Here is a 26946-nt window from a genome sequence, read left to right as displayed (position 1 = left end):
AACCTCGAAACCGGTATCGACGGTCGTATCGATGAAAGCGTTTCATCCAATTTCCCCGTCAATCGTCGAAGCGCACACTATGTCACTGTGATTGAATGATTACCTCTCTATTTATAATATATACGATGTATTAAGGGTACCTATCAATCTCGAACAGCGTCGTGTTCCACGAGAGCGTTCTCGAGAACGAACCTATCTAAACAGCTCGTCCTTCGCTTCGTTATTTCTATGCGACATACTTTTCCGACTACGAGAAGACAAAGTTTTACATTTCGGTGTTTTCTTCAACCTCTTCGTCGACCTTCGGCAACATGTAGACACTAGGAATCGGCGGAACGTGATCTTCGAGTTTCAAAATTGGCTTGCAGTCTCTAGTGACGTCTACCTGATTGAAAGAATCCTTTAGGATATTAATTTCGTTCTCATGGGTGAACAAGTTGGTTGGCGGTTCTGTTCCACATATATCGTTGTCATCGGTGCCGTTCCTGTGGCACAAGTTGCCAGACGGAAATTGTCACGAGGTTAACGTGAGAGGATCGCTCGATAGTTCGTCCACACTTGGGCTGGCTTTCACTGGTTCTTGTTTCTCCGACTGATGGCTAAGCCTGTGAACGATTTCATCGTGCAGGATGTTGAAGCACATCGCAGTCAGCGCCATTCCAGACATTATGTAGAAAGAACAGAACCAAATGGTTACATTCCTCGACTCGTAAAGGCTTTGGCGGGGATAGGAACCGGGAACCATATCACCGAACCCGATCGTGCTCAGGCTCATGAAGCAGAAGTAACTCGCATCTACAGTTAAACACGAAACACCAACTTTAGTTATATAATACCGAGCTACGTATATCGATATTAGATCGCGAGCTTGTAGGATATAATTCAATTAGGTGAACAATTTTTGCAACATAATTTTCAATTAAATGTACGATCGTATCTGAATAAATTCGTTCGTTTCGATGGTCTTTTTCGGTATGAAAAACTTTTCATCGAATTAAAAGTAACCGTGTAATTCATATATACATATATACATATAAATTACACGTTACTGGTATAAAATTATACATTACCGGTATACACATAGATGACGCGACTTTAAAAGTGCGGTTAAAGCATAAATCTTTTAAGAGAAATCTCTTTTCCACGTACCCACAAAGGACCAGCCGTCTAACTTGTGCAGAGTAAAAGCTCCTGCCACAATGTAGCAGAGCATTGCACCCAGACAAATGCTGATTGGTGCGAGTATAGTAACGTTGGGTCTGTCACCAGAGCCAAGACTCGACACTTCGTCCTTCGGGCTGGTCTTAATTTCCACTGTGCTCGTAAACGTTGACGCGTTCGCACGAACGTAAAAGGGTTCCTGCAACTGCAATTGCTGCTGCTGCTGCGCCAGTTCCTCCTGCTGCCGTTTCTTTCTCATTCGCCTTTCTTTCTCCTGCATTCACGCCAATTTCAAAGCAATTTTTAAGATTGACAAAAGGCAGACACTTTTCTATTTACTTCGGCAATATCTTTGTGAAACGTTGACCCTGTATCGCTTTACCGCGACACTTTTCTCGCCTTCTTCCCGCGATATATAAAAGAATTCGATTCGAGAAACGATTACGATTTACGCACTCACCTCCATTCTTCGTTCATCGTAGCAGCAATAGCCACAATTCGAACAAAGGCAGCAACAAAGGGCACGGGTGAAAACACCTCTGGCGCATCTGGATAAAAGGCCTCCGGCACTTGATAAGTAAACCAAGGTCAAAGGAATACCCAGACTAGCGTAGCCCGTGGTCGCGATTTTACCCCACGTGGATTTTGGAGCTATGCTGCCGCAACCTGCAACAACATCGTTAGCCGTTTCAATGGAAAGTCTCGTTCGTTTTAATCTGAAAGAATCGAATCGATTAATCCTTTCTATTAATATAGAAAAAATAAACAGAATAAAATTTAAGGGTTAAGAAGAGAGAAACGTATAACGTACAAATGGATCTCGGCAATTTCAACCATTTTCACGTCCTTCGGTCTACTTAAAAACGATACTCGCTCTTTTCAGGATAGAATCTCATGAAAGTTCAATAATTTGATATCGCCAGCCGTTTCTACCGACAATTAATCGTAATATAGGGGAACAGAGGTCACGAGATGGGTGTTTAAATTTACATAGAGAGCGAAATATTCGCGAGCGAATGTCGGTTAATATCTCGTAAGCCGGTCGAAAGAAATATAGTGGTCGGTGAAAATGAAGAGCCGGAGAGAAAAAGGCTAGACATTTTCCGATAGGTGAGGGACGAAGTTGGAAAAAGCGGAGGCGCGAATCGATCGGGCTGACGCCGCTTAAGATAATGGATCGCCTATTGGAATTGCTGTGGACCGTGCATGATAGCGGCTTCGAGTGCATCGTCGATGGAACTGTAGTCGTAGAAACCTCGCGAAACTACGCGAAAGCCTATTCGTCACTGTCGTTTCGCCTTATCATTCACGATGGTGTGACCCTTTTCGTACCTGTTATCTGTTACCATTTGTTAGAGACCACGCCAGATTGTCAGCTCCAGTTTTATTGGTCTAGTGGCAATAGTATGGACTCGGGGCATTCGATCGGTAGAACGAATCTGTCCATCGTTCATATAGCATATGTTTCTTAGACTCGAGATATCGATCGGACGTTGTGACTTATCGTTTGGCTAATCACAGTGTTGTCGTTGATTTACGTATTTACTTTGCAATGATCAAGATATCAAACGTAAAATCCCAGATTATTACAGAATATTTAGAGATAAAACGAAGAACGTACGAAATATTCGAGACGTATATTTTATTTTCGTAGTCATAAAAATTCAATTTTTCTAATCATATGGAGGTACCAATGTATAAAGGTACCAATACGAAAGTACAAGTAGTATGAAACTTGATGTACTTGGATCTAATTAATTAATACAAACATTTTTTCTAGCCACTGTATGTGATGTATAAATAGAGATCTTCGAGTAATCGGAACACGGATTAAAAAAATAAAAAAGAAACAATGCGAAGGTTTAATACCAAAGTTTATATCTGGCCGACGAATTCTATCGTCGGTTCTTCTCTGTTTCGAAGTTTCTTCGCAGTAGCGGAGCGAGTTACGTGCTCGCTATTCAAATCGCGAAAATGTAGGAAAAGGAAGGCCATCTTTTATTAAAATATTCGATATTGCGTCTATACGGGAACCGGTAACGCAGTGGCATCGTTCGGAAAAGATATTGAAAACAATCTGTGACGTTCAATAGTACGAAGACAATGGAAATTTTAGGCATCTTGAGAAATTCCTTTATGCGAACCGACCTACGATGTTGGTCGTAGGAATTCCGATACAATTTTTACGTTATTTTTACGCGTCGAAACGCTTTAATTATTCTCCCTTGTCGCGTATGTTAATGCCGTAATTATTGTTAGATTGAAAGGGTTCGTGTGTTAATCAGAGGTGTTGAAGAAACTTAATGTTCGTCGAGCGACGCATATTCATATCCGATTTTCTTAATGCGAGCTGAATACATATGAGATGCTATGCATATTTATGCAGATTTTCTGATTAAAGTCACGCAACAGACTTCGCAAGTGTGTTAGTGGTAAAACTTGGCGTAAGTTTTGAAAGTTATTGATTTGCCAGCAGATAAATGCATATCGCGAACAAATACTTTTTTTTCTTAAATAATGACACCTTATTGGGAATAATAAATATATATACATATAAATTAAAATTAATTTAAGAATATTTGACATACGAAAATAAATGAACATAGTTGGTAATAAAATACCAAGTCCACGTTGTACGATACTAAGATCGGTTACGGTAAAAGAAGTTAAATGTTAATGCGACAAGTTCGTTTCTGTTTGTTAGGATACGAAGTGATACTCGAGAAACTCGTGTGAACATGTTCAAGTTCGACAAGCTGTTTCCAAGTCCAAGTTCAAGAAACTTGTTTACAATGACTTCGTTATGATTCCTACCTATTTCGAAGTAACAAAGATTTCTTAGATAATAAACTATAAATAGGTTTGTTATAATATTGTTGAAAAAGTAAAATCGTTGAAAAGTTTTGTTAAACGTTGATAAACGTGTTTTATTTATGCGACGGTATCCTAAATGAATAAGAGTCTTCGGTTTTATAGTAATTCTTTTAATATCTAATATTATTCCATCTTATAAATCTGTGTCATCGTTATCGATCCTTTTTAACAGAGGGAATAAAACAAAGTTTTCAGATTTTTTTGTGTAAAACTTGTGCATCGAATAAATCAGCTTTGACAAGCATCTTGATCCTTTATAAACGCGAAGGTGTTAGAAGGAAATATTCCGATTGGATACCACTATGCTGCAGGATCTTGTAAAGCACAGAAAGTTCAAGACACTCTACTTAGCTAACAATAAGTCGAACGTCTGTTTTCAGTTTTAAGTACAAATGCCGTAATTATCGGGAAAGTGTTAGTTTCTCGAACTTTCAGCAACTTTGCTTCGATCTTCGATTATCGAAAATGAATCGCGCGCTTTCAAATGAAAATAGCAAGTGATTTTTTACCATCATGTCAGTTTTATATTAACGGACAAATATAAATTGGGAAAACGAGTTGTATAATTTTTTAACGAACAACGTTAAAATTATATCATTAACGAGAGATAATTAACGTGTATTCGTGTACAAGATATATCTTTAAATACAATGTGCAGACTGTAGATGACGATACGCAAGAGTTGTGAATTAATACGCAAGTTTTATTCCATATTTGCAAATTAACGATCAACGATATCTAGCTGACAGTAATAACGTACGATGAGAAATTAATTAAACGTTCTTATGCCGAGTTGCGTGCAACGTATCGATAATCAAACTCCGGAAACGTTGTGGAAAACAGGATGACACTATGTTGCGAAGTAAAGTTCGCAACAACTACTGCTCCTGACGTTGTGCTGCATCTCTGTAATGCGCGCTAAATAGATCTGCAAGTTTCGCCACCTTTCGTAAATGTTACGCCAACCGAAAGTTTTCATCCGTTAATGACTCCTTCGAAGAACTCGAAAGCATCGTCGTAAATCGTGATACGATAGTAATGATGGCTGCCTGAATGTTTCGTTTCGACACGAGTTCAAGAGAGCATGAACGTTTTAATTGAACTTCAAGTGGAACGTTTCGAAATGCAACGTCGAGTGAAATAGCTGCTATTTAGTCGCTAGATGTGTCCCCGTTTTAACATGTGCGAATACTTCAGCATTTATGCCATATTAATTTACGGCTGTAATCAAAATATTATTAATGTATTTTAAAAGAGCTGCAGAAGCATTTAGCTTTCGTTACACACATGTATTTTACGTTATTACATACGTTCGATTGAATCATTTGGAACGTGTATCTCTTAATAACTTAATACAAAAGTAGGGCAAAATAAACGTCACGCATAAACGAACGAACGAAATTTTTATTCTAACATCGTTTCTTTCTACAGGATAATTGATTTCGTACTTATCATTATACGGTTGTGTACATTAGCGAGTTTAGAGCGGATTCTCATAATTGCTCGTAACAGGATCTATTAGGTTAATTGGCCGCTAACGCTATAACTGCGAATTACGTTATTAATATGATCGATCCTTATCTCCATTGAAATTACGATACGCTGTGTTTTAATACGTTAGTCTATATGGTATTATATATAAAAAAGTTTCTTACTATTTGCTCATAATTACTACTAAGATCGGCATTAAAATTTTAATCTACAAATCGTTTGGTCCTACTAAAGGTTGCACCATATTTATCCCTCGAAATAACAGAAACAACGAAACGTTTTACTTTGTGCGATGAATCTTGGGTATTTCTACTGAAATCGTATTAAAAACGCATCAGCGTTGTCGTGCAAAGATCGTCTGTTCGTGCTACTGGGAAAAATACCCTGAATTACCAGGTGACGAGACAGGCTATGAGGTGCATGAGTGAACGCCATCATCGGCTAAATAAATATGGCATAAATTGTCTGTAAAAAAAAGTATCTTCGAGGTCTTTAAACTTTAATCTTCGTCGCAGTTTGCTTTGGAGTTCGTAGGGTAATATCTCGTGTTATTAATTGCCACCTTCGGTTCGCTAATAAATTAACGTCGGTTTCTCTCTTTTTCTTATTTCAAAAGTATCATCCGCGAATAGGTGGGATTTCGTGAAATTCTCTCGTCACGGGATTCTCGCTATCTAACAACGTCGACTGTTTATCCGGTTAGAAACGCAAGTCTATGTCTATGGACGATTGTTCCTTTACTTTCGAAAGGCTGTTATTCTTCCATAGCTGTCAAAGTATGTTTCTCGCCAGAATCTCGGCAAACGAGGAAACAACTTTTCATTCGTCGCTTTTCAAAGACAGCATATTACATCCAGCAACGTATAAAAGGGAAAAGTGGAATATAGAGAGGGAGGATAAACCTGGACGATGTAACGAGATGACGGTATCACGATAAAAAAGGTAACAGACACGGAGCACGCGAAGCGGAACGGAACGAGAAACGGAAGAGAGACTCCGGGGATTATTTATTTTGCACGATGACCGCAATCCGCGACTGCATTTTCCGCGAGACGACCGACCAAACTGTCTGGAAAACGAACAGAAATTACATCGGTAAAAAATAATAAATGTTGGCTACACGCCATTGATTAGACTTCTGACTAATTTACGTCTGTACGATCAGTAGCGAAAGCATAATAATTCGCGTGTCTCGTGCGATGAAAAAGGGTAATCTTTCGATAATATCGACGTATCGTCTTTAACTTGTATACGCGACGTGCTTTGGCAAAAAGGTGTCGAGCTCTGGACAAATTTTCACTCTTTCAGACTTTTTTATGGCCGCTTTTATCGTCTTTTTTTATAGTTTATGGAATGCTCTGTGCAACGAAACCTTCATCTCCCAGCATTATTATTGACTTCGCAACACGCAATCAAAACGACGTATCAGAGAATAGACAATCATTTGTTACATTGATAAAGATTGATCTCTAATTGGTTTCTAAATAAAATTGCAAATGCACGATTGTAATTAACAACAGCCTTCGCTGTTAACGGAGATTGAGAATAATCTTCGAAGAAAAAGTTGAAAGTTAATATTGGTACTAAGCAAAGCAGCGATCTAATGCGTCAATTAAAAGAGAAAATCTTCGAACTCAGCCCTTTTCTTTTTTACAGCAAATTTCATAACAGGAGCAAAGGTGAATAAATTAGGATTACAGGAAGCTATGTGTGGAACCGTGTTACCGCGGAAAGTGGAAATGCCGTTCGGAGAATGGATAGCAGTCATTTCGTGTTTTACGCAGAAGAGATTACACTAGGGAGGAAAAGTTTCGCATGGAGAATAATGCTTTAATTGATGGAGTCTAATTCTAGGCGGCACGGACTGTTACAGGGTTTAAATGAGTTGAATAGGTCTGTGGGGAAAGTAGATTGCGTGCGAGGAACATAAGAGTTCGTTATTAAACGCATCTTCCGCAGAACAATCGATCCTGGCATTATGATCGATTTGTAGTAACATTAGGTGAATTTTATCGAAATGAGCAAATTAACGAGGAATTATTAACTGGAAACAACACTTGCTATCTTATTATGGAATCATCGTACCATAAGTTGTAGCTACCTACTTTTTAAAAAACATAGCAATAATACATTTTGCTATATATTGTACCAATACTAGTACATATATTTGCAATTTAGGTATCACTGACTGCATCAATATCGCCAATCTTTCTATCACATTAAGAAGTACTTTATCTGGCTTATAATTAGAAAATTAAGAAATCTGCAGCCGAAGAGTTTGCTAAATAGCAAAATGATTTTATAGAGCTTGGCAATTACAAATTTCGGTTTTGTTATCGCATATCGATTTTCAAGAATCCGCTAAACCGCCTTATAAATAATTTTCTATTACAAACAGATATGACGATCACAAGCGACCAAATAAATCTCTGCGATTTAACTTGTTCGTAATACAGCAATCCAACCATACCTTCTCAAGAAATAAGCAAGCGCAGTGTATTTTACTGTAATTAATCACTTCACACGAGCCTTTCGTTTTATCTCTTGAATACGTACGATTAAATTATACCTTCACTGGAATACGTAAATAATCTATGAAGAAGAAGAAAACGAGCGAGTTTGCAATGACCATAAAACCGGCGTTTGATATCGATGGTTGAGCTTTTCTTCCGGAGGATGGTAGCCCGTGGTCCTGGCTCGCCGACGAAACAATACCAGATCGAAAAACTCATTTCCGAGAATACATCCGGAATATCAGCGCGCTGTTTCTCGCAATCAGAATCCACTCGTACGCGATGATTTATGTTGGTGGTCGAGGCGAGGTGAGGCGAGGTAACGCGTGCGCGCAAGAAAGAGCCAACGAGTTTCGTTGACGCAGTCGACTTATTTACGTGCCGGTTTTCAGCTGTTTAATTTACCGCTCGAAATAATTTGCATACAGCAGGACGTGCCGCTTTCGTCGTGCAATAACATCTCGAGGATGAGCCGTGTGCCGTGTTAGACGAACGCATCGCGCGTTGCGCGCAACCGACTAGCATCCTGAGAGAGAAGCTAGCAACCCCCTTTCGTTTATCCCTTGTCCCCGATTGCCCCTTGTCCCGGTTGTCGACGCCATTCCGTGGTACAGGTTCGTCGGGATCCCCGACGTATCCCCCGAGGTCGTAACGCTAAGTCTCTCTACGCGAGGACCCGAAATTAATAACGCGGCCTGGCGCAAATACGGCGCACATAATTAAAGCGATATTACGATCTGGGACAGCGGCTGCTGTATCGTCTAGCAGCCGGCTGGCGAGCATGTTATTTAGCTGTGAGCCGCTGCTGCGCGATTCAAGATGTGTGTGCTTCGATTCCGAGCCAACTTTGGTCGAGCTGTTTGCGGACAGGTGATTTATATTGATTTCCTGATCCGACCAACCAGGGCGAGGGGATGAGAGAATGTACGGCTCGTATCTCTCTACGAGAGTTTCTTGACTATCTATCGGTTGTCGGCTTGCTAGTAACGGCGGTATTAGGTCGTATCTTGTAAAATCGCTCTTCGCGCTGAAGCAACCGCTTTTTATACTACGAAGGAATTTTTTAATTCTGCTCACTATCTTTCTAACGATTTCTTGAATATTTTGATTAACGCGTCGTCTGGCACGGCGATCATCGGCGGTCATCGGTGGACCGCGTTACTAAATCTGTTAGAACGATTAAAGTAAAGTAAGCTTCGTGGATTAACAAATTTTCACAAGCGTGGTTTACATAAGAGCGAATGCAATATTTTGCAGAAATTAGTAGGTCGTCCGAAAAGTTTCTTTCGTTTTATAAGGAAATAATGGATGCACAACATTCTCCGTTTTATATTATTTTATCGAATATACGTATGATCCATTTTGTCCTATCGAGATAAAGATTACAACGTTCGACAGATTAGGTTTCATGTTTGTATAAAGATGCGTCGTTGTAAAAGACGTGTCTGTAAAAGGAAGACACTTTTCAGACAACCTAATATCCCCGTAAAATTCGTATGCCTAAAAACGCGTTCATTTAAATTTTCTAGAAATTGTTGGGAGGACAGGGAAAATTCTCAAGTTAAAAGACACACAGAAGGGGAGAATAAAGAAATTGCTTGATATTACAAAATACGCTTATCTCGTTGCGAAGGTACAGTTGGGGTAAAATCTTCTCAGGTTAAGAGGAAAGCGAGTCAAAGAGTGATTTTGTGACGAGGATTAAATGTCTTATGAAGGACTTTTAGACCAAGTTTGAATTAATTATAACCTTTTACAATTTGCTCAGGATGTCCGTTATAAATTTTAGTTGCACACATGTAATATTCAACGACTTGAAGCAGTTCTAAAATGTGGTCTCCAGGGAAACCTGTTTATAGTCCTAGATTAAATTAATAAAATGTATTCTTTAAAGTTGCTATGTACTTTATATAAGTACATATACACCTCGCTTTACTTTATACACCGCAATGAAGATTTTGCTTTTACTTTCTAAAAATATCCCCCATCATTTTTGTCTGTTACAAGAAAATTGAAAGAAGCTACATACTCGACTAATACTTTTTGCTGGATTAATGTTAATGAGCACTAACCGTTCAGAAACAGACGATCAAACGGATTAAAACTTTCTCCTTTGAGAGTCGAGTTCATTTTCGACAGAGACTTGGCTTTAACATTCAGGGCAATCAAGAAGCAAAGTAGCGGCTCACTCGAACGTTAGAAGGAACGTAGAGTGAAACTCAAAGGTCAGATTCTTGCCACAAAAAAGTAATATTACCTTTATAACGCTGTAAATCGGTGTAGAAGATTAGCCTCTGGAATATGCGTGCTGAACGAGGGCCACGATACGCGAGGTTGGATTTTCTGTTTGCGAAACTGCTAGATGCTGGAGTCTTTAAAGTAAATAGATACGTGCAGAAAGTGGCGAGGAAAGGAAATGGATAAAAACAGAAGGTAAAAAAGTAAATAGGAAGTGAATGTAAGTGGTAAAGTGAATAAAACTGAAAGAGACGAAAAGGAAAAATGGAAAGGGCCCTGTGAACGCAAGAGCGAGGGAAACGTCGTATGAGGAAGAATTGAGAAAAAAGAAGAAAACGTAAAGGATGAAAAAGGGGGCGATAAAGCGTAGAAAAGAGGAAGAAAGGAACGCAAGAAGAAAAAAAAAAAGAAGAAGAAAAAAGGAAAAATATGGAAGTACTCAAGAAGTAGACAAAAAGCCATAAAAATCAAGGAATAAAATGAAATAGAAAAGATGTGAAAGAAGTACAGAGAATGTTTGAGATGATGCACAGCCTTGATGTATGAGATACTTTTGCTTCTACACGCCGACACTGTCAAGGAAATGTTACCCCATAAAATATATCTTGCACGTTGGCTTATGCCGCGCCCAGGCAGCCAAGACGTACATACTTCGTGGAAACGCACGTCCTTCGGCTGAACGTGTTGAAGGTGTCACGGCGAAGGATAAAGTCGACGATAGGGTTAAAATATAAATCATTCGGGACTCGTCCGATACCTCGATATATTTCCTAGTTCGTATGCTTTCAGATCGATAAAATTATGACTGAATCATCGATAGAATTTAGTTAAGAATATTACACTTACAGAAGCTTTGGCAACAAGACTCTGACGAAACGGTATGCTACGGAACTAAGCGAAGACCAATTAAAGACTTTGAATAATTAGAATTTCTAGGCAGTAACGATATAGAGAAATAAAATTCGGTTAAGATATAGATATAATAATAAAAATATTCTTCCAACATACTATCGAAAAGAGGGGAAAACAAAAATTTAGAAAACAGAAGAAAACCATATGTGTCTTTAATTATTTTCTCTTCCGTCACGTAAGGCGTTTTCATTTGACGTAAATGCGAGCCGACAGTCGCGACAGTACAACGAGCTAAGGGAATAAGGATGGGATAGGTTCGGAGTATAAATCACGTGGAAAGCTATTCGGAGCTACATACATCGCAGGCGGCTATGGGGGTTGCCGTTATTGTGGCGATTTTCACACCGGCAGCGAGCGTTTTACGAGTGAACGGGCCGAAGCAAATTGCCGACTTTTTACGAAATACGGACGAGATCGGAGATAGACTGGCGAGAAACGAGTCTGCAACATTCTGCGAGCTGGTAAAAAGCGGAAGAATATAAACGGTAGGAAAGAGAGGATAAAATTTATGTAATCCGTGGCTTCTCGAGGGAGTACGGTGGGGTGCAGCAAGATAGACAGAAGATATCTACATCCGTGAAATACGAATAGGTTAATAATTCTAGAGACATCGTGAGTATGTCGCGGAAATTTGGACGGTGACCAAGAAAGTTTCACGAAAGATATCGTGTTATATTCTAACCTATATCGAGACTCGCGAGAAGAGGAATCGTTTATTACATATAAATTTGGATCTTGTCCAAGATTAGTTAACATGTGGTTTAATAAGGGCCGGTTTATCGAGATCGATCTTATAGAAAGTTGTAACGATTAATCTCGTCGGGAATGAAGCGAATGTGAGAGAGTTTACTATACGCGGAGAAGCCGCGCTCCAACGCTGATGGAAAATGCACACGAGTCGGTTTAATACGTCGTTTCAGAATTATATTCATCGCGTGGCAGCACGCGTGTTGCCGGAAATAGTTTCGAAAAGAACAATCGCGTTTTGATATTAAAAGCGATAAAACAATTGAAAGAGAAATATAGAATGGTACGAGCGACGTAATAAAACACGTGGAATTAAACGACAGCCATGAATTTCACGTTCCTCCACGTAATAAGAAGCGTCACCGGATGTCGGCGAGAATCTCGAAGAGCGCAGGAAAATTTCGTGGAATTTCAGAAAAATTTACTGTCTGGATGTTTACCGACACGGAATCTTCTCGAGCTCTTTTCGAGCCACACCTTAGGGATAGTCTCTACTTCGTTTCGTTCTCCCTTGTGTCACCGAGAGATTGCTATTGGTACTAATTACTGGAACAATAAGTCTCTGCCTAATACTTCCCTCTTGCACCCTTTCATCTGTCACCTTCCCAAGACGACATTTTCTCACCACCATCGCGTCGCCTGTCGACAGTGTAAACTATCCTCCAGCAACTACTCTACTACACCTTCCCCTTGAAACTTTCTCATACGAACGACCTTCATTCCGGCTTAGATGGAATTAAACGGCGAGGGGGAATTATCACTTGCAGCTCAATATTTCGCACCTTCCATTTACTCGACTTGTATGTACGAGAAAAGCCGTAGAACGAGCTTGATCTTCTTCCATTACGATTAAACGGTTCTGTCGAATGTTGATCCTTGTTATAATGAAGGAATTTTCACGTAATATTTCACGTTATACGACGATCGTAGGATTTTACGAAGGAAACTCCTAGAGTTTGAATACATACTGTTATGCGTGAAAATGGTTGAAAATATACATTTATTTAGCGAATGAAATATCGCGCATTCTGTATCTAGGTTTCACGTAATTATCTACAATTTTCGAGCATTTTCTAACCAGCTTCATTTTCAATAGAAGAGAAACTCCCGGTACCGTTTTCCTTTTACGTTATCAGCAACGAGCGGATGTTGGCTTGCAATGGAAACTTTTCAAAATTCCATTAGATATTGGAAGTAGTCAATAACGTTCGCCCTTCGCAAATTCTTGAAATTACATGTTTTTCCTCAAGCTTATAATTTACAAATTATCTCAATGGCAATACGTTCACATAATTTCTATTTGGTATTTCTATCAAGTAAGCGTACTAGTTGCTGTTGAGCTTTACAAAGATGTTCGTAGCCTTTAGTAATGATCGACATCCGAATGTCATAGCCAACGGTAGTCCACCACACCGAAACAAGTTCTCCTCGTAATAAGAATAAATCGATCTTCTCGGAACTCTCTCGGTTCATCTTCTTCCCTCGCTGTTCATTAGTCTCCGTCAGAAGCTGCTGCAAATGCAGCTGCGGCGGTCATGTGTCGATATTATTAATAGTAACGCCGACACGGTATTATTCCTCGAGGTAGGAGTACGAAATTATGCATCAGTCATGCATTAAATATTATATCTCGCTATTTCGAAATAATTAAATTTGTCATGCACGATACTCACTGGTCGTTGTCCCCTTTTGCGAGCGTGTTGTACTACTTTACCAGTGTGTTTCGTTTTAGACTTCAGTAACGTATAGTTGGAGCAGGACGCTAATGGCAAATTACTTTCCGTGATAACTTTTCCACGGTGATCGTTAAAGAACAAATTGAGGAGGGTTAGTGCGATCCAGATCAACGATTACTGACGTGGAAACGTTCAAGGACGATATTTATGGCCTTAGAAATCGCAGCAACCGACAAACGATCGTTACTGTCTCTCGAAGTATATTTACTGCCTGCGCACTATACCGGAGTTGCGAACTAGGTTTTGTTCCAGCTGGGTCAATGAAATTCTATATCAGCGCACATGTATACAGACAAAAAGAGACTTCAATTTTTTTAACGCAACATAAGTCACCGTCGTGAAAATGATATTGCAAGGATACAGCTGATTTTCAAACGCTAAATATTTATGGCGCGTACCTCCTAGCGTCAACCTATTGAATTTCATAATCTGCGTTGAAATTATTTTGACAAGTGATAACGTTGAAGTAATTTGATGGTAAAATAATATAAAAATAGCGCCAGTAACAAATAAATATATAGCACATAAATATTTCTAAATAAACACGTACAAAATATTTATTTACGAAAATGTTGTATAACATGATTACAAATATTAATTGAAAATAATATCCGACATGGCAGCGAATTTGTACATTTTAATCAAGTATTATTTTTTAAATAGATGGATTATTAATCCTTCTCTCAAAGCCATTTTGTCGAATATGTATTTTTTTTCTTTTCTTTTCTTTTATTTTATTTTCTTTTTTTTTTTTAATGTAGTTACAACGCTTGCTATTGGAAGAAATGGATCTGGGTTAAGTTTTATCGAGTAGTACGTTCGTTAATAATTGTTACTCGTGCGAAACATGTTCAACTGAAAGATATAAAATAAACGCCCCTCTCAATCAAAACCTTGGAACAAGCTGCATAAAAGAACGAGATTGTAAAGTACAAGGGTTAAAAGTATAACGTAAAAACAATGTTGCCAGTACATAGAAGGAATCACCGACTCGTTCCTGAAAATACATTTATAATCTATGGCATGGAACGTGCTGTTGCAAAATTGCAGCAGCCAGAAAGCATTCGTGCAGAAAACACGGAAATCGTCTTGCGTTGGAAACTGTTCCGTTCTCTATATGATATTTACTGTTCCGAATTGCCTAAGAATGCCTCTGAATAGCTCTCGTGAAAGCATTTCCAGTTATCGCATACTTGCAAATCGAACGTTTGTAGCGTTCTCCTCGTGCTTGATTATTCTCTGCTAGATTATTGATTTTTCTATACGAATTCAAGAAGAGACGTAAGGACCCTTAGAAAAAAAAAAAAAAATATATAAATATATATAAAGAATGTATTGTTTTACGAATAAGGATCATAAAGGATTTTGAAGAAAAATATTTTTTGTAAAGGAAATTTTACATAGTTAAAAATAGCGTACATGTTAAGTACTTTAATAGGCACATAACGGTTTAAACAGTATTTATTTTATTTATTCTCGCACGAGAAAATAATTGCACAGTTTTGCCCCGGTTATGATGTTTTTGTTTGTTTTGTTATTAAAATATTTCATCAATTTTAACTGTCAACGAATTAATAGCTGACGTTGTAGAAACTTGAATTTGTTATTTGAAGCGTCAATCATTTATTTTCTTCCGCCAGATGTAAGCTGTCATAGTTTATGAAATTAATTGTTTTATAGAAATTTCTACTGACACATTTGCTCCGATTGGAAAGGACCGAAACTCTTTCGTAATTTTCTAGCTATTAGATTTAAAATATCCTTTTTTCTCCACTGAATTTTTATTCTATCCGTACCTTATGTATATTTGATTTTTATCAAAGAATAATTTGATTTCCCCGTATTTTTGTGGAAATAAAACTCCACTGATATTGAACTATGGATGCTTATAAATGGATGAGGTATTAAAAACCAACGAATTCGATGGGAAATCAAATTTGTCGCAGATTTAATCCGATACTGCGTGTAATTAACGATCACCATATCAGAGGCCAACACCGATTTGTATACTAAAATTAAATCACTCTTAAATACCATTATCACTTCGCCTTTAAATATATTACTTTTAGCGTTTGATTTAAGAGTAGAATTAAATTAAACAACATACGATAAATTTGAGCTTGACGATGACCTGTAAATGGAGGATTAAAAATATCTATATGCTATCATAATTTTAATCAAATAGCGTAATTAGATTATATGGATTATTTTTGTTCAACGCCGACTGTTCGATAAACTATGAAAACGCGTTTAGAATGTTACATTGTTCGCTAGTGTATTACATTTGTATACACGTAAAAATGTTTACCACGCCAGCCGTAAATATATCTGTATGCTATGGGTAAACGCGTTCCAAAATAATTTTTTACTCTGAATTACAATCATAAATCCGTAGAAAGCTCCAACGGTTTATGAAAGGAAAGAGAGAGAGAGAGAGAGAACAAATTGGCGAACGTATTTTGGTTGTTTACTTTTTAATGAAACGCTTTTTTCAAATTCTGAATGTAAAGAGTCCGCAATAACCGAAGCATAACAAGTTCGTGGTAAACATTCTGTAATTTTCCAATACGGTTATTTCAGTAGCAGGATTTTGATATTTTAATACAGGAACGATACTTTAAGTTTAACTCGCATTTCGAATACAAATGACGTCCTATCGATGTATCGGAATGATTTAAAGATATCAATGGATTGTTGAACGTTATTTGTCCTTTAAATCAAGCAGTGTTTGTGCTCTAAAGTAAAATAGAAAAAATATTTTTTGATTTTCGCCCGTCGACAAATTGTTTTGTGTGAGAAGCAATCGACCCGGTTTGTATTTGTGTTTGCAATGTACTCGGGACAGGTGGTCAAACAACTCCGAATTTTCTGTCGTTCGTTGAATATCGCTGGGTTCAAGCGGACAAAATTCATTTTCGCGACAAGTTCCTTTTTTCTATACATTCTGTAATTAGACGGGTTTGTGTGTTTGCATCCGAATATCACGCCCGAGGGACTGAATTAACGCGGGGAAATGGGATTTATGATAATACGATGCCGTTAGTGTAACGAAACGTGGCGAAACTAAACGGTACGAAGTCCACTGGATAATTTTTCCAGCCAAAGAACAATTAAACTCTTCCACACAATGTCTACTTTATAATTAAAATTTGCTCACTTGTCGCGCAAACTGAAACAAATTGGCGCGTTACACAGGCTAATTAACGCGTCCAGTTTCTATACCGTGTTGGATGTAAAAGGCGTATTAATTCCCTCACGTTTCTGCCTAAAATGCTTCCACAAGTTATTCGACAAGATATTCCTCTGAAAAATTAATCTCTCGATATAATCCAAATCCAAATGATACGAGGATCATCGAAAAAATGATTTTCTAATATTAACATCTTTCTCTAGGCGCTATCGATTTTAAGATTCGTAAACTCAAACAATTTCTCCCGTTTTTTTCCATCAAACAGAATACGACCTGTCGATACGCACATACACACACACACGTATATAATATTTTTAAGAAGAAAAGATATGTAATTTACGAACCGCCATGTACAAGCAAATCAATTAATTCTCGCCCTAGTTTTGTTTTTTCATCCGTGCAGTACTACACTGTCAGTACGTTTACCACAAGTACCATCTGCATAATATCCACTCGTAAATCCAGCAAAAGCTTGCCGCTGGGCCAGGCGTCCTCTCTGTATACATACGAGGCTGGCCGGATGATCCCTAGGATTTTATTTTCAGGATCTCCCGGGAATATGAGGAGAGAACCCTGCCAGGGTGCGAGTGAACGGGTGCGAGGTATAATATCGGCATTAATTATATTACCCTTCGTGTAATAGGCAAGCCGCTTTAGTGCCTAATTATTTCGTGATTGGGTCGTCCCTTTCTAGAAGCTAACGCCTACCCGGAATAAATTGCATGCTGTAATATTTCCACGGTATTCGTTCTAATGTGCACGTCGACGCTTTTGATATATAGCAGCTCGTGCAAGTATTCGAATATCTCTGGAAGATTGTTATGTATATATCTGACAAAACATTTTCAAATCTCACCGTGATCGTATCGGTAAATTTTTAAACAGATCTGAAAATGTACCTAGAAATTATAAGATATTTATTGGAAACATACACCTCGCAAAGATCGCCAAAGTATTTGAACGAACAATTATTCGCTGTATTAATTATTTAGTATATTATTTAGTGAAACCATTTTTACCATTAATTACACGTTTGAGGTTCATACCGTATAATAATTTTTCACTAAGTTTCTAGTAAATGTCTTGTAGATTTCACGTTTTCGGATTAGCTTCGAATTTTAGTATTATAATCATGATAGTCTTGTCTCGTTAGAGTGTTAACGAAATTTCAAATAATTCGTATAATAGATTCATAAAGAAATTCTGTGGTAGGTGCTCGAATACTTTCGCGAACCACCGTGCGTATCTCTTTTTATTAAACATCATCTACACTAACAGCGAAGAATTCGTGTCTAATGATCTTTTGGTTGTGACTTTTTCTTGACGACATTTTGTACGAAACAGAAAAATCGAAAGAGAATACACACGTGCTTGTTACTGTTTCTTATTATTTTACTTAATTTTGTGTTTTTGTTTTAAGATATTTACGTTACAGCGGTTAAACTGCGAAACTTTGATGAAAGATTTAAAAAGAAAAACGCGATATCACGTCGTTTGATACTTGTGTGTTTTCCGAAAACTGCAAACTTCATGTTACAGATTGCTTTCGTACACGGAAACGCATAGTTTGTAGGTTGAAACGCTATGCAAGTAGATTAATAAACTGTGTTTGTGTAGACGATTTGCAAGTTGTTTTTTGACAACAGCTGTGAGAAAATCTGTGATTGAAAAAACATGAAAAATTTTTTCTCAGCGGAAAAAAACAGTTTGGTGCAGAGATCTAAAACATTGCGAAAAATGTTGAGAAAAATCATCGTCCCTGTCAGATCGTTTATGTTTTTTCATATTTCGTGAACCCCGCTGTAACACGCTTTATACTGTAAAACCATACGGTGAGTAATTCTTAGCTAATTCCTCATCGTCAGACTGCGAATTTTTATGCATTTATGCGAGATACATAATACATAAAATGCGTAAAATAATTAATAATATATAAACTATCCAACGTAGAGTATTATGATATTTATTGTGTGTAAGTAAATTTGTATCTGCATAGACATGCACGATCTATTTATCAGAGAAAATGGAACGTTCCTTTGTCGCTGTTGTTCGACATTCTGCGCTTGATATACTTTAAACATTTGCCATGTTAATTTAAGTCTCTGAAAGCTGTTGTCTTTGAGTCGCGTGTTTTCAGAAGATTTTAATGGGAAGCTGCGAAACCTAAGGCAAGATAATTTTCTAAGTAAAGCACACGCTGATCAATACCTAGAACTTAGTTAAAGTGTCGCCAAACTAGAGATAATACAAATATACAGAGAATCTTGGTGGCTTTTCCTAAAACCAACTTCTCTCTATTTAACCCGCTGTCTAACCACGTGGTAGCAACTACTTGTCCTCTTTCTCTTTGCCGAAAGTTTACTCGTCCTTCGCTCTCCAGGGAGAGATCGAAACACAGTCCCGCAAGAAAATATGAAAAACTGACAAACTATCGTCGCACTTGTTGAGAACAAACATCGTCCACCGAACCACTTTTATTGAACTTCAAACTCCAGTTATCAAAAGCGTAGAACGCTTTTAGCAAACCGCACTTTCCATAGCTTTCGGATATCTATAATTATCTTTGAACAAGTATTTGTCCCTCGTCCGATTAACTTTTTTCTATCCGTGAATTAAACCTTTTCGTGATTCCAAACTGATCATTAGAGATAGCGAATATTTATTCAAATTCATAATGTTACCAATATAATTTAAATAACGATACATTTACAGAAGTTCGTTCATCGCAATAAATACTGTACTTTGGATATTTCATGTTGAAGTAATCACTTCAAGAAAAACTCTACATCTTTACTTTTTGTAACAGGTCTGTAAGTATGAAACCGGAATTTGCCTATAGACGGCCCTAGCTGATAATGTAGTTATCACTAAACTGCGTCATTGATGCCAAAAGTCTTTGTTGACATCTCACAAACACTTTCGACTCAGAACAATACAAGTTTCATACAACAGCATAGTTTGTAATAGCGTTGAACATGTCGAATTTTGTGCCTGGAAACTACGATTTGCGGACAGCATTGATTTTCTGTTACCATTTGAAGAAAACTGCTGACGTGACCTGGAGACCGCTGTTACGAAGAGAACAGAATTTAGTGAAACAAAATAATTCGAAATAAGAAGAGGTCCATATTATTGTGCCCTTGAATATAAATTACGTTTTGGGTTACAAGGTCTACAAAAAACAAAAGAGCTATAAGTAGATTTCTATTGCTGTTTCTTGTAGTCTTCAGCTACAACTACAAGGTTAACTTTTTGGTAATGCCCTTTGCTATAAACATACGAACGTGCTCCTTATCATAGCTTGTTCTATTGTATTCTAACACTGTAAGAGCAAAGATCTGGATCAGCATACAATATACCTGTACTTATACCTATACTTATTTCAATACATTTTTCTATTACAAATTCATCCATTCGTTCCTCTATCAGCCAACCTCAACATTTCATAAATATACTTCTGTATATTATGTTCATCTTGTACACTTTTGCATCAAAATTTTGCATAAATAACCTGTTACTTTTTATTATTACTTTATTAAAATTTTGTCTTTCGGTTCTACACAGCACAACAATACTATTTTTCTTTTACACCATAACACTTATGGTACTTGTTATAGCTAGCTTAACTTATCTTATTCTACTTTATGTTATCCTACTATTATTTCCCCTGTAACTTGTTTGTTATTTTAGTTATTAATTTATGTACGAAAAGAAAATTTATCGAAAGGTAGCCTCTAGCAATTTAATTTGCTATGTGTCGTTTCATATTCAGCGTTATTTGCTCGTGAAGAAATCGTTCCCATGAAATATACGATTGAATTATTAAGTTCATTATCGTCGAACGAGGTTCGCTATCGAAAATATTTTTGCTTCTTTTTCACGACGCTTCGTAGGAAATGCAAGCTGGGCAGAAATTTTTGCAGACTTTTTTCCGACTGGAATATGGCGTGAGTTGTATTACGTGAATACGTGGCTATGAAAATATTGCCCATTACCAGTTCCTCGTAAAGCAAGAAACGACCACCTAAAAAGATTAAAAAAAATATTTTACGTCGTACCCGCGTGTGCCGTTAATAATCTATGTGACACGTGATAATCAATTTTTCAACACATGTTTATGTTACTAATGGAATTGAGATGCTCGTTATAATAGACTTCCAAGAGAATATATTTTTGAAACGATCCAGGGAAAATTATTCATCAGGGAAGATTATTAAAATTCATTTTTTTTAAATAATAACTACACCGTATTAATAGCAACTCTGTTGTACTAGATCTATTCATAATTTAATATTTTTCGTCGATCTCAACTATCTTTTTCTAATCCTTCTTTTGCCCTCCATTGCATCATCGAAATAAGACGCAGTACAAATTCAACAACCGATGCAAATTAATATTACCAATGCGGCATTGTACATGTAATGTTGGGGGATGTAAAGTAACTTTTGGTCTTTACATCACGATATACGATACGAGATTGCAAAGCTAAGTCTGAAGAGTACGTCTGCTTTTATACGATGCTGTGATATTCAAGGCGAATCTCCTTCCGGCTAAACAGGGGATTATACGTAAAGGCGTAAGCTGTATTCTACCCGCATGCGTCGTAAAAACGTAAGCTCGCTAAAGACTATCTCGTCTGAGTTCTTTTTGCAAAAGAGGTTTTCAAGCAGAAGATAACGACTGTAAGCGGCGCTGGTTATCAAACCGATCATGCAACCGAGTTTCAAAGTAAAAGTGGCTTCTCTTAGCTTAGAGCGTTCGCTTCGAGCACCAAGACGAACGAGTTATACAATTGATGATCACGATACAGTATATTTAAAATATCGGATTAAAAATATTTCATCTAAAAAATTACCAGCTATTAAGATATAAATATTAAAAACTTTTACATTTAAAATATTAAAAAGCTTCTACGTTTTATGCAACCCTAAAAAATCGCGATATCTTTCGGCACGTTTCGATAACTTTTTATTCGCTCTTCCAACGATTTTTGTCGTTTCCGTCATTGTTTCTCCTGCCCTCGATGATATCTCGATCCGTCCAACCGCAGATTGATCTATGAGCCCGTGGATCCCTGGTCAAAATCTAACAACAACCCCCTAACGCAAATTGAATCGTGAGAAACGAATCCAGGAAAAAGGAACGAACAAAACGTTCGTTATTACGGATAGCGTAAAACCAGTCCTCTCTAATTGTATTTCGTTGCATTGTACGCCGTATTTCGTTTTTCAATTTTTCTCCCCTTTCATCAATTCATACGATTGCACGCGATCCAATGAATACGTAGATCAAAGAGAGTTTTCGAACAGAGCGCAGAAGTGTCTGTCTTTACCATACGTAAATTCTTTTACAATACAAAAGGCTAGCCCTGATTTATTTGACGCCACGATAGCCTTTGATACTAACGGCACCTATACTAGTCGCTGCTATTCCATGTAAAAATGGGGAATAGTCCGAACTTTTGTAAAATCGTGGAACGCATCATTCGCTGAATGCGAAATTCAGGCGCGATTGGGACGATAACCACGCGTATTTTCGATGAATCGACAGAATTTAATTAAGAACGCTATCCAATTAGCGATGCGAAGCATGCGAGAGTCACGGGTGGTTTCGATGTGCTGCTGGCACACAGTAGCAAAATCTGAAGACAGTCACCTATCGATAAGAGGAGAGCGGAAATGTATATACCAGGTTCGTTTAATTATATTTCGTGGAAGCTACCCGATGCATGATAAGATGTTAATTTTTACAATAATTTTAAGATACTAATTTTATTTAATCACTTCTCAAAATTTAATTCAAGAAGATTGTTAAGTTTCTAGATTTTAAACAAGATTTCGCACGTATCGCTCGTGCTCGTAATTTAATTCTAGTTGAATAACTGTACATAGAACGACCATTCTCGATAACGTTTTGTTCAACACAATAGAACGTTATGCTACGAGTGGAGATTTCACGATCTGATACACATATATCTGTTTAAAATTCGCGGTTCCACGTACTCTAAATGGTATAATGTTATTAAGTTATTTAAATTCCGGTAGTAGCAGCAGCAGGGTTTCCGGTTTCCGCGATTAAAAATTTTATTTTCGATTTTATTTCAAGTTCTATTTTGGATCGTACGCGACAGCACGATTTAGCAATCGGTTAAATGACGCGCCCACTGATGTTTCGACAATACTGGTCACGTTCAATGAATAAATTATCCGAGGTTAGTGTGTTCGAACTAAATGCGACCACCAATGGAAAGAACTGGGTCGAGAAAAAAAGAAAAGAACTATCGGAAGTAAAAAAAAAAAAAAAAAAGAAGAAAATAGAGTTACGACAAGAGCGACACCGTTCGCTCAAATCATTTTGACTGGACCAGAAATTCGTTTTGATCCCACGCGCTATTTTTTTCTTTTTTTTTTGTTTACCTTCGCGTATGCCGACAGTGTATTTGACATTGGCTGAGAAATGTACACGCCGCGCTCCGAATTTTCCAATCTGCGTCGGAGCGACTGGCCTGCCATTTAATTCGTTGCATGGGGCAAGGCACTGTCGCATTTTATCTCGTCGCTCGCTAGTCGTACAGAATTATCGGCGCCTGTACGATCCATACAACGACCAACCATCTATCGTTATACTGCTTTTCCTTCAAAGGATACCTGGTTAATAAAACGTCAAATAAATAATCTCTATCCACTCTAATTGCTCTTACAAAGATCGAACGACCGACTGTATAAATGATACAGTTACTCGCATTAATATTTTGAAACAGCACCATTACTACATTTGGTGCAGTATCACTTTATATATATTCGTTGCTTTGTGCAAGAGTAAATGACGATCTAAATGTGGTGTTGCTTATTCTACGAGAATATAAACCGTTCACCGTAGCTTGAAGATACGTAAACAGTTTCTTCGAAACGATACATTTTTATAACACGGCAAGAAATTTAACGCGTCACGAAAAGAGAATAATTGTCTTGATAAAGCACCACTCGTAACTTATCACAGAGAAAAGAATGAAAATTATGAAATTGCACAAGTATTAATACTACCTGTAGCAGATATTGTTGGAAGATACAAAGAAAAAGACAAATTTCTTAATTTTATCGTTAGGTAAAAATTATCTACGTATTTTCGAATCTCGATAAATGGTTCGTATTATACGATCAGTATTTTCGTAGAATAAGGAACACTAACATTTAACCGACATTTAAACCATCCTCTCTTATATAGAACGACAAATAAAGCGATAGTACCACGTGCGAATGCTAACGCGTTCGAAACGTTCTTCGATCTAGTTTTGATAATCGACAAGAGATCATTTACCTAGTTCGATCAACGTCTTCTAATAAAACCAATTAGATTGCCTTCCATTCAGGCCTCCAGTTTGGCGATTCGTTGAACAACGCTTGCATAAAGCAATTTTCATACAGCAATAATGGGCTTGCCCAGGGCGAAAATGCGTACCGTGTTATAAATCAGTTGCGAGTAATTTCCTTCCAAAATCTTTAAGCTTTCACAGCTAGCGCCTGTACACGTCGAAGATCGTAATATTTCTCCGTTTTCCATCGGAAACTTCACCGGTCCGGACGTACAGCCTGGCTTGATTATTCTTTCTCGCAAGGGGCGAGGGAAGCGAAGGGGTACGAAAAAGAGACGTAGGGGGATGGAATAGCATGGACGGAGGGGGAAACTTATTATGCCACGTTGCTTTCTACCGCGGTTTATTTGAATATTGCTACGTGACCGTAATGTCAGTAGTTGAGCGTGTGGTCGTAATGCTCGCACGGCTATGGGGCTGACTCGTACGTGCGTTACTTATGGACAGACGTATGCGTCGGTGTCGGTGTGTATTCGTATATAGGCGAGAACAGGTCGAACTCAATAACCACGACGGGCCAAGCAAGGGGCTCAGCTACGCGATTTGCGACAGTCAATAAACCCCGCGTATTCACGGGAAATAGGTTTTAACCCCGCGAACTGGATACAAAAACTGGCAAATCTTCCTCTCTTCTCCTTTTACTTGCTTCTTCTTTATTTCTTTCCCGTCTCTATCGCGTCATCGTGTCCGAATAATGGGAGAAAGGCGTCCGTGGACGCCTCGATCGTATCGCTTCCGTTTTCCTTCTTTCTAGATTTATCGATGTTCCGCTCGGTCTTCGAATTGCCTTCGATAAATCGAGCTATTTTTGAAACGAAGAACGCCGGATCAAAGATCATTCGTTCGTTCGATTCACGAGAACGTTTGCATCGGGGAAAGACAATCACGCGCGACGTCAAATGTATTGGAATTGGACACTGGGGGTCGCGCGTGTCGTCGATCAATTGCGCTTAGTATGTAGCCGAATGTCGTCGATTTGAATTTTGAGTTGCGCGTTCCGGTAGTTTTCGAACAATAGCGGCCGATGATTTATTTGCTTTAGATATTTCAGTTCGGGAAAGGTCGGCTTGTTGAGAGTCGCGAAGCTTCCAATTTGTTACGAGTTGCCTGCAAGTGAAAATGGAATGGCAAAGGAAAAGGAATACAATTCCGCAGCGATGCGGAAAAAGATAAAACGTACAGTTAATTATTGGTTATAATTAATACGAGAAAAAGTGAATGTTATTCTGTGTGTAAAAAGAAGAGAACAGAAATTCCCCGGAAAGTTAGATGTTGCTTTGGTACGTGTAGGTTTTCTACCAAGGTTTGTCGCTTCGCAGAAAACTTGTGCAGCTAGACCGTGTCGTACTGTCCAAGTAACATAGAACACGGACCAACATTGCTATGTTTCCAACCCCTCTTAGCGTCTCGAATTTGTGTCCGGCTATTTGCGTTCCATGTACTGTACCTGTCACCGTGCCCCTTTTAACAATATGCAACAGGAAACGGTTTGGGTGCCGGATGTCTAACATTTCGGTTTTAACGCGAGCGAATGCAACGAAAAAATTCTAGTTCGTGAGCTTTAGTATTTTAGCAAGAGATTCGGAAGTTTAATTTCAAATCAATACCTGCACTTTTCTCCTCCAACATTTGGTATCATTCTCATCTACGATGAATTAATACAGCGTAGAGGTAGAACAGTTGAACTATTAGGTTGTCCCATTGAATTATGTATGGTAATTATTATACGACCCCATTTTGTAGTAATAGAATAAAATGGATCGTACACAATCAAATAAAATAATATAAACCAAAAAATGTCGTGTATCTCCCTTATTCCTTCATTCCTCTAGAAAACTAAAGAAACTATCGAGACAATCTAATATTTGTACTTCGATAAGTATTTCATTTCCGATACAAAATTGATTTTTAATTTGAAAGCTGTACCGCGTAGAAGAACTTTTTGCAACTAGTGTTTCAGAGAGAGTTCTAGAAGTTTAATCGAAAATGTGTTTCTTCTTTATTCGATTACTATCTCTCTCGTACGACGAGTTAATATCATGGAACGGTAGGATTGTTAATCTATTTATACGTGAATAATTATTACAATACCGCGTACAATTTAGTTTCTATTGCGAATTGATGAATGATCCAACCTCGTAACTGATAAATCATACAGAACGTAACCTGTCACGGAATCAATATTATCAGCACACATACTGAGTACGCGGTACTATACAACTGCCGCGGAAACGGACACAAACGGTGACTCACCGAAGATGCATTTTCAACGAGAATAGGTATGCCCTCGTTTTATCATCCAATAAGTTTTATAACCTTTCGCCACGGTAATGGAGAACTAAAGGGACCTATAATACCAATAACCCCTTCTACTCAACCCACTCTATCCTTTGTCTTTCTTTGCCTCACTCCCATCTACCCCTCGCCCCTAACTTCGCCCACTTCTGTCACGCCTGTGGCTCTTTGACTCTCACTTTGATTTACCGGATTAATTTCCTCTCTGACCAACACTCCTCTATACCTATATAATCCTTATTTCGTATTATTTGATTCGAGAGTTTGTTAGAGCGTGATAAATTAATTTCACCTCATTTCTATTAGCGCGTTTCCTCCCTCCGCTTTCCATCTGTCCACGTTCGACCGGGTTTTGTCTCTCTGAATTTATGTACAACTGGTGCAACGATACGAAATCGTGCGATCTATATTCAGTAT

General features: G+C 38.0%; 1 protein-coding gene across 7 annotated transcripts in view; it reads right to left on the bottom strand.

Annotated features, from left to right (window-relative positions):
• The window catches only part of LOC139998440 (TWiK family of potassium channels protein 7), a 363454-nt gene that overhangs the window by 5513 nt on the left and 330995 nt on the right, over positions 1–26946 (bottom strand). For 6 of the 7 annotated variants that reach the window (XM_072022971.1, XM_072022970.1, XM_072022974.1 and 3 more), the window contains 3 exons: positions 1622–1827; positions 1150–1435; positions 311–795 (listed from right to left, as the gene is read on the bottom strand). In XM_072022971.1, the coding sequence (XP_071879072.1) occupies positions 515–795; positions 1150–1435; positions 1622–1827 (773 nt within the window). In that variant the 3' untranslated portion in view covers positions 311–514. Of the gene's footprint in view, positions 1–310; positions 796–1149; positions 1436–1621; positions 1828–26946 lie in introns of those variants that run through there. The other variant, XR_011803262.1, reaches the window with a different exon arrangement.

The sequence above is a fragment of the Bombus fervidus genome, chromosome 3 (genome assembly GCF_041682495.2).
Source record: "Bombus fervidus isolate BK054 chromosome 3, iyBomFerv1, whole genome shotgun sequence".
NCBI lineage: Eukaryota > Metazoa > Arthropoda > Insecta > Hymenoptera > Apidae > Bombus > Bombus fervidus.
This window is presented reverse-complemented; position numbering and strand designations above follow the sequence as displayed.